This window comes from Fringilla coelebs, assembly GCF_963513975.1.
Source record: "Fringilla coelebs genome assembly, chromosome: 4".
In the NCBI taxonomy this organism is placed as follows: domain Eukaryota; kingdom Metazoa; phylum Chordata; class Aves; order Passeriformes; family Fringillidae; genus Fringilla; species Fringilla coelebs.
Genome location: NC_140032.1, coordinates 71,257,124 through 71,266,195, shown reverse-complemented (window position 1 = coordinate 71,266,195; position 9,072 = coordinate 71,257,124). Strand labels below are relative to the sequence as shown.

The window sequence follows — 9,072 nt, the reverse complement described above, 5'->3', positions numbered from 1 at the left end:
ATTCCAACTTGGAAGGGACCCGTCAGGATCATCGAGTCCAACTCCTGACCCTGCACCCCACCAATCCCACCAGGTGCCTGAGAGCTTTGTCCGAACACTCCTTGAGCTCAGTGATCCCCGTGGGTCCCATCCAGCTGGACAGATTCTGTGAGCTCCTTGTGTTTTAGTTTCTGGCCACTGCTCCTTGTCCTGTTGCTGGGCACACCAGAAATCTGGCACCATCCTCTTGACACCCGTCTTGGAGATAACTTGTATGGATTGATGAGTTTCCTGCTGTCTTCTCTAGACTGAGCAGGCCCAGCTCCCAGTCTCCCCTCCTGAGGGAGATGATCCAGACTCCTCCATCATCTTTGGCCTCTGCTGGACCCTCTCCAGTAGCTCCTTGTCCTTCTTGACCTCTGGAGCCCAGAACTGAACACAGCACTCCAGATGTGGCCTCACTGGGGCCAAGCAAAGGATCACCTCCCTGGACCTGCTGGCCACACTCTTCCCCATGCAAAACCTTCCCCTTAAACCTTTCTCTCCTCCACAAACCCAACTTTCCCCCAAAAACCTCCACTCTTCCCTCCCCAAACATTCTTTTCCCCCCTGCATTTGCCCATGGCTACCTGACTGACTGCTGTGGCCAAGTGGAGCATCCACTATGGGGACAGTCAAGCCTGGAATTGGAAGATCTTTTTATTTACAAATGAAATATACACGTCAAGAGACAGCACAGACACAAAGCCCTAAATACAATGAGTTCAGACCATATTCTGTCACGATCCATCGATGGGAAAGGCTGTATTTTGTGGAAAAATAAGTTCCAAAGTTAATGACACCATGAGAGTTGTGACAAGTGATGGAAAAAAGTTGTGAGCAAGACAAGGACAGTCCAAAACTGACCACAGACAAACTAAGGGCAAGTAAGCAAAAATTGTTTCCAAACAGTCAAGTTTTACTGTCCCGTTCTCCTAAGGGACCTAAAGGAACAATGAGTTACTGAGACATTCCACGTGCCACCTGCATCACAGCTCAGTATTCCATGGGGATATTCCGTCCTTCACCACCACCAACAGCCATTCAACATACCCAGGGCAAGCACCCCAAAGACAACTGCCCACACCTGGGGTCAAAAATGTGAAGGGAAAAGGAACCTAAGCCAAAGTGACAAGTGCATTAGCGAGGGGTTCAAAGGAACAGCTGCAGATTTGCACATTTAGATATTGTATGTCTTGCACAGACGTTTTCTTCACTGTCAAGGCAAAGGTGCTTTTCAATCCAGATCAGGCAGCCCACTGAAACAGGAGAATTTTGACAGCTGCTTTCGTCAGGATTCACTGAACAACAAACCCCTCAGGCGGGCAGCAGCTGGACAAAAGAAAGCCCAGCTTCCTTCAGAGTCCTCCAAAGCAGCTCCTGCCCTTGTCACACACCAATGACCACTACTCTTCTCAGACAAGACCTGGCCCTAAGCCAGAAAGTCAACATTCCAGGGGCTCTTTGCATGCAAGAAATCCAGCAGCAAAGGCAGTGCAAGCTCCATCCTTGGCCTGGACCCGAGCCACTTTGTGGCAGTCTGCTGCACCAGCAGGAGTAAGGGATCCTCCTCTCCCCTGCAGACACCTGGCAGCTTTAGCCCCTGGAAACTCAGATGGGTTGTTCCCACTGTCAGTCACCTGCATCAAGAGGAGAAAAGGAGAATGACTCTGGACAGACTAACAAAACACAGAAGTGCTCCCTGGTAAAAGGCTTCCTTTATTTTGCTTTGTTACCTTGCTGAAGCTATGCACTTACACCTCTGTTCTTCACAGATCAGAAAACTTGAGTTGCTTTTCCCCCTCCCCACATGCAGGCAGCCAGCTTCCCTTTTTTCTGTTGTCCCACTAGCTTGCTCAACCCCCCTATTTCGTGAACTGCTTCTTTTCCGGCCCACCTTTTACAGGCAGGTGTGACCATCACTCCAGGGCTAGTGCTCGACCCTGGGGAAGTTGGCTTCAGATGCATCCGGCATCAACGTCCCTGACAGCTGTAAATTGGGAAAGAAAGAGACAGGATCAGTTTCCAAGTGCAACATCAACAGAGAAGACAATCAGAAACAGCCTTCTAAAAACACATGCAATGCCAACACCTCATTCAAAACAAATCTGTTCTTTCCAGTCTAAGACTTACACCCCCAAGGCAAATTCTGCTCCTTTAGGAGTCAAACTGGAATTCTGTGGCCCCACTATTGAGAAAGTCACCAAAAACCAAACCAAAGCAAACCAATACAGAAGCAGCACAAAACACTTCACTGCCTTGCTACCTGCTGTGAGGGTGGACTTGAGTTTTGAAGGTCGATAGCAGCAAGGGAGGCGACTCGGGAATCTGCAAACATTCTGTTTTCCTTCTTCAGAAATCTAGGATGCCGAGCTGCAAAACACAACCAAGGCGAGCCATGCTTAGGGAGTGAGGGCTGACACACTGCTTCCTGACACTGGTTTGGTACCCAGCTTGTATTTAGAGGAGCTCAAAGTTCCTACCTTCCGCTCCCCTCAGCTCGGGGAGATGATTTACTTCTGGGAAACGCACATTTGTCTTGAGGAAATCCCATTTTTTCTTACTTGCCTGAAGGATAGGTTTTTCATTAGTAACCTGCAGTCAAGGGCATATGGAGCAGCTCATAAAAATATAAACAAAAATAAAGCTATTTTCAAGCTTAAAAAAAGCAGTGGCACAGCAGTGCTCTGATGTAGCTGGAATTTGTCCAAGAGTGAGACAAAAGACTCTGATGTGTGTGAAGGAATTCAACCTGCTCAAGTGCTTTTTATACACAAGCAATGGAAAAGCAACAGCAAAATAAAAACAGTCATCCAAGTGAGGCTGCTTTCAACACAGCCCTTGGAGAATGACTGGGATTAGTTATCTGGAAAAAGGCAAATGTTCCTGGCTGGCACAGTAATAATCGTGCCTAGGTAGTGAGAGAAGAGGAAAACTTTCCATTTCACTTGTTTTCCTTATCAATTTTTAATGCAGTTATGACATGACTAAGTGAAGCCCTGGCCACATTAAATCCAAACCCTCAGTTCTGCTTCAGCAGCACAGCACACATGGTCTATCGTTCCTGGCCAGGCAGGAGGCCATGGATATGTTCCAAATCTCACAGATATATCCTGTCTGGTCTGCTCCCCTCATTTAAAATTGCTTTCTGACATAAAATATATTTTATCTAAGAACTGCTAGCAAGGGATAATGAACAAAAAATCTGCAGGGGAAAAAAGGGTAACAAACCCAGTACTTCCAGTGGGGAGTTATGGTGAGAGATGGACAAGACGGAGTTCTTGAGAATACAACACACAACTGAATTCATTTTTGCTTGGCCAAGGGGGACAGACAGACAGACAACTCACTGGTGTCATGTTGACACTGCAACGCCCCACCGGAGAAGGCTTCCGTGCCTTTAGCAAGGGGTGCAAGTAGTTTTTACTCTTCTCATCAAGTCTGTAATCAGAAATGCCCCACAGCTGGTATTAGTTGGGCTGACACAGCCAATATAAAGCAACAAATGCAAGGTGTCCCAAACGCCACGGCTCGTGTTCCCACCATGTCACCCCGCCCCTCCCAGGACATGCCAGGAATGATGGAAACGAGCTCCCCTAGCTCTGCTCCCTTACCTGTAATTAACGCTCCCAGGCCCAGACCCTGTCCCAAATGTAGGAGAGAAGTTCTGGTTGATGGGAGGGATAAATGTGCCCACGTTCCTGGTGTAGTCCAAGCTGCTGCTGGAATCTCTCGGGTTGGTCTGAGGGCTCAATGGCAGTGGGTGGATTGCATTGTCATAGAGGAAGCTCAGCCTGGAGGACTGATCTGCTTTCTCTGCGTCAGCTTGAGAGGGCTTGGTCTTTATCAGCTTCCCATCTTTGCTCCTTGGGCGTATGCTGAAATCCTGTTTGGGAAGATAAACATCACCTTTCCTTACAGTCAAAAGAGCAGTTTACAGCAGTGCATGCAGGAAAAAAAACCATGTCAGAAGCCTACACGTGCATGATTCCGCAAGAATCTAATGGAGATGGAATTGGTTTGTTAGAAAATCTGCTTTCCATCAAACAGGAGATAACTTGTCAGGGTTCCAGCATACTCTGTAAATAAGTCACTTGAGACTGGAATCAGAACTCATGGAGGAAAAACAGCTGTATCCTGTGTCTCTTCCAGAGAAATTAGATAAAAACTCATCTCAATGTCACCTCAAAGTCACTCTGAAGCATCCTTGGTATCCAGTTGAAAGGAAACTTTTTAATTTTGATGACAGGGCTTTAAAACAAGTTAACAGCAGCATGAAGCATGACTTATGGTGCTTCCCAAGTGATTCCCCTCCGGCTCTGTATTGCCAAGAACTGCACCACTGTGTGGTTCACCTGAAAGGGACAAGAGCCCCCTGCACACTCCCAAGCTATTTCCTAGGAATTAAAACTGCTGCACCTATTTTAAAAACAATTATTTAAAACATGAGAAAAAACCCCAAAACAATACAGGTGTGGAAAACACATATGGACCAACCTGGACGCTGATGATTTTTCTTTCTTCTGAAACATCATCTTTGTCCTTTTTATTGATTTTAGATTTTTTTTTTAACTGATGGTCTCTGGCATCTTTCTGGATTATTTGTTTAAGCTCCCGAGTAAATCTATATTCCATATAAGGAGAAAAGAAAAAAAACAAATAATAAAAGATCTTCTGTTTATCTTAATAGCATCATCAGTTGTTAAGCCCAGGCTTCTACAGCCTTTTAAACAGTCAAACAAACTGTGCCTTTTAACTCATGAGAAGACAAACGTAATGTATACATTAAATAAAATCTTCAGGACACATTTTTCACAATACAGCAATAAAGCAATAAAATACAGCAATAAAAAATAAATCTGCACCAGTTTGGTGCAGATGCAGTGAGTGAACACAGTGTAAGACTGTACTACCCAGTGTGGGGTGGTAACTGACGAATTTATGTCACAACAAGGTAAATGTGCCACTGCAACGTGTTCCCTTCCAACTCTATTTCCAGGAAGGTCAAGCCAAAACAAACAGGCATTCAGCAGCTGTCAGTTCTGCAAACCCAGCAGTGTGCAGTCTCCAAGCACAACTGCTTCACTTCTTTCTAACCTGAGCCTGCAGCGAGCAGGAAAGGAGCTCTTACCTTTCAGCAAAGCCGTCCTTGTTGAAGAAATCACCCTGCAGGAGTTGGGCGCAGGACGGTCTCTTGTCCGGGTCAATCTGCAAGCACTCCTGTCAAACCAACGCCGACAGGAGGAGGAAAACACAGCAGGAATTAAACAAAAGCTTTGGCATGTCTGAGGGAAAGATCCCTGCAGAGACCCTTGTGGCCCTGCAGGCCTGAGTGCCCCCATCACCCTAGACTGGAGCTCTGGGATCCTACAGCCCTCACCAAGCTGCCAAGCTGAGAGAAGGGCACTTCAACAGCCCTGTGCTCAGCTGTGCTCAGCTGTGTGAGGTGAAGGGCAGGGACACAGAGGAAGAGTCACAGGAAACAGTTAATTACCTTGGCTAATTCCAGTGCTGCAGCAGGGAGATTGGGATAGCGTTTCTCCAGGGATTCGAGCTCCTTCACCTCGGGCAACTTCATGCCAGCAAAGAGGGGGTTTTTATAGAATAACTCCTGTTGTCTTGGAATCAAGTTACCTGGAATCAGGCAAACAAAGGTGGAAAATACAGGACGGCGAAACATGTGAGAGGCTGAAATGCTGGGTCAGCTCTGCAGTAAGGGCTACAGTCTGGCTTGTTATCTTCCCACCCATCAAACTAATCTGAGCCCTTCATTCCTGAGCAAGCCTGAGGGGCTCTTCTTACCCAGGCACTTGGTGATATGGTAGAGCTGGTCAATGTCTGAGTCTCCGGGGAAAAGGGCCTCTCCTGTAAGCATTTCTGTTATCAGGGAGCCAACAGCCCACACGTCCACAGGCCTGGGGAGAAAAACCACCAGCAGCCCAGCTCAGCACAGCTCTATGGATCCACAGGCTGAGGCAGGGATGGAGCACCCCCTGCATGCTCCCCAGAGCCCTCCCCAGCCCGGCAGGCCAGGCTCACCTGCCGTATTTGCTGTCCCCCACCAGCAGCTCCGGGGCTCTGTACCAGCGGGTGGCCACGTAATCCGTGTAAGCTTCCCCAGAAGTGGCCAAGGGACGGGCAAACCCGAAGTCGCAGAGTTTCACAACTCCTGACTGGGAAACCAGTATGTTCTCTGGCTTAATATCCCGATGGATTATCTGCACAGAGAGAAGGAAGTCAGGCAAACTCCCTGTTTCTACCTAGCAAACTGACTGGCTCAGCAAAAAGTGCAGCTTTCTCATATTCAAGTGGAAAATTACAGGCAAACGCAGAACCCCTAATTTCACACACATTTATTTTATGTATCTCTTTTCCTTTCTATTTCTCTAAGTTCAAATACATACAAACACAGACTTCTATTCTAATATAAATATCTATGGATTGTAGCTGCAGAGCCGATTTCTTGCACGTACTTACATTGTGGCTGTGACAAAAGGCAATTGCTCTCATAATCTGAAATAAGTACTTCCGAACCCTCTCGAAGTCCAGTCCATTGGGAGACTCCTCGAGGTCATTGAGCACTGTGTGATCCACAAACTCAAACACCAGGTACCACCTCTTCTTCCTCTTACACACATCCAACAGGTTCACCAGATTCTCGTGCCTGAGTTGCTGTCAAAAAACAGGGAATGTTTAGTGAGGGAAAACACTTACTAAAAGCCATAAAGGAAAATGAAAAAAAAAATTTTTTGTAGTTAATTTTTTTAACTGCAGCCCAACTGGGACAGTACCAAAAAATGCAACTTGATTAAAAAGAGGAAGAAAAATAAGCTGTATTTCTAGTTATTTTGTCATGCATATTTTTGTTTATTCTGTGTCCCCAGCAGAAAAGACTCCGCCTCCCATTTGTTACACATTTATCACACACCACCACAAAAGGCCATGCTACAGAGCACAGTTATTTATTAGCTGGAGCCTGGCAGGGACACATCCCCAGAGGCTACCTGGAGGCAGCACCAGAGCCCAGGGGTGGGATGCAGAAGGACTGCAGAGCACAGGGAATTCTGGCTGTGCCAGCCCAGATTTCTTAGAAGGTCTGACAAGAGAAGAATTTTTAAAGGGTAATCAATAAGAGAAAAAGCTCTTTTCACAAGAATGATTTGTTCCCCACACAGGAGACCCAAAAAGTTTTTTGCTGTTTTCAGACACAATTAACTTTCTGCCCAAACTCGAGAGGAAAGAAAAAAACCCAAAGAATGACAGGGAACAAGGGAAGGACTTACAAAGAGACTAAACCTCCAGGTATTTATTTCCACCCTTCCTGAGCTGCACATGCAAATGCTCCCCTGGCAAAGATTCCATTCACCCAGGAAAAGCAGTTAATTCCCAGCACACCTGGGTGCTGCTCAGTAACTCAGTAACTGCTAATTCTGTAGCTCTTGCAGTAAAGGCAAACACCACTTTTTTCCTCCCCCTTCAGTGCACAGGAACTGTAAGCTGGCAGATTTAGGAAGAAACACTTATGGCAGATAAGAGGACAGGACCCAGGTTTGCCAGTATTCCCACCTCTGGAACACCCCACATCACAAGAGTTGCCTGGAAATAAGGTTTTCCTTCTTTTTTTTCCACCAAACACATCATCTGGGTCCCAATGTTCCAAACTCCCACATGTGCCACAGGGACAAGCACGGCACATGGGACAAACATTCCTGTGGGGCAAGGGAAGCTCCTCTGGACAACCCACGGCAGCGCCTCACCACCCTGACAAGGAACCTTTTTTTCCTGATATCCAATCAAAACCTGCTCTCTTTCAGTTTGAATCCATTCCCCACAATAGTGACACCAGGCAAATCCCACACTCCAACAACAAAGTTCACAGCGCCAGCTGGCTCCCACGCATGGTTCAGGGAATCCCACAGGAGTCCTTCCTGCCAGGAAGGTGCCACGGGTAGAAGAAAATAAAGGAAAGCTTTCCCAGAAGCGTTTTCCCGTCTCAGGTGACATCGGCAGCCCCCAGCCCGTTTAGTGTCCCACCCAGGCTTTGAAAGGCCAGAGTTCCTTCTGTTTCCAGCAGCCAAGGCCAGGCATTAGGGACAGGGGGACAGACACCGCCAGGAGGCAACACAGACCGCGCATTCCCCGGCAACGGTGGAACATCCCAGGATCCGCCAGGCGCTTCCAGCCCGGCGCCCAGGCCAAGGGGGCAGCAGCTCCGCCGGGCCACGGCAGGTGCATTGAATGGAAGGTTCCGTTGAATCCGGCCCTGGAAATTCCAGCAGGGCCCCAGCGCTTCTCCCCCGGCCTGGGTGTTGTCGGCGACACTCTGCGAATTCTGTGCTGCGACACAGCCCGAGCGGGGCAGCCGAAGGAGGAGTTTAAACACGCAAAACCCTTTACAGTTGAAGCACGAAACTGCTAGGGAAAAAAAAAGAGGGTGCCGCCAGCCTCACCCTGAGCAGTTTGATTTCCCTCAGGGCGATTTTCCTCACCGCCGCGTCGTCGTCGCTCTCCAGGAACTTCTTGACGGCCACGATCTGCCCGCTCTCCCTGTTCCTGCACTTGGTCACCATCCCGTAGCTGCCTTCCCCCACCAGCCCCAGCACCTGGTACTTGTCCATGGCGGCAGGGCGGGAGGGCCCGGACCCCTGCGGCAGGCCCGGGCCGGGACGCGGGGACAGCACCGGGATGGCGGCACCGCGGCCGCCGCCGGCTCCCACCCGACGCGGCGGCGTTACCGCGGCAACGGCCCGCCGTAAAGCGCGGCCGCGCGCCGCCTGTCGCGAAAGGCGGCCGGAAGCTCGCCCGGCTCTGAGAGGGGAAAAAGGCCTCGTGAAATGTTTTAAGGGTAAAATGTTATAAAGGCTGCTTTCTTAAGGCCGCTAGGGCACGGAAAGAGTGCTGGGCAATCTTGTCTCAGGCTGAGTGTTGAGAACCCAGCCTGAATGCTTGCGATGATTGCTCCTTGTGTGTGGATGGGAGGGCTGGCTGGGGTTGCCGAGGGTCAGCCGTGAAAAAGGCAGAATAATTTGGTTTTAGATGCCTGGGCAGTCCATT

The 9,072-nt window shown here is 48.7% G+C and overlaps 1 protein-coding gene across 3 annotated transcripts; it reads right to left on the bottom strand.

Annotated features, from left to right (window-relative positions):
- Positions 1-704: 704 nt before the first annotated feature.
- On the bottom strand, positions 705-8,748 carry CDKL2 (cyclin dependent kinase like 2). 3 transcript variants are annotated; one of them, XM_084203848.1, is made up of 13 exons: positions 8,469-8,748; positions 6,496-6,690; positions 6,058-6,236; positions 5,821-5,933; positions 5,513-5,652; positions 5,150-5,238; positions 4,516-4,642; positions 3,633-3,904; positions 3,369-3,459; positions 2,502-2,613; positions 2,285-2,391; positions 1,916-2,008; positions 705-1,658 (listed from the first exon to the last, which is right to left on the bottom strand). In XM_084203848.1, exons 1-12 carry the CDS (start codon positions 8,634-8,636, stop codon positions 1,949-1,951), a joined length of 1,653 nt encoding a protein of 550 aa, XP_084059974.1. In that variant the 5' UTR covers positions 8,637-8,748; the 3' UTR covers positions 705-1,658; positions 1,916-1,948. The 3 variants fall into 3 exon arrangements, with proteins under 3 accessions (XP_084059974.1, XP_084059973.1, XP_084059975.1); XM_084203847.1 differs by lacking the exon at positions 705-1,658 and having other exon boundaries at positions 1,725-2,008; XM_084203849.1 differs by lacking the exon at positions 705-1,658 and having other exon boundaries at positions 1,725-2,008; positions 2,502-2,586.
- Between the last annotated feature and the right edge of the window lie 324 nt (positions 8,749-9,072).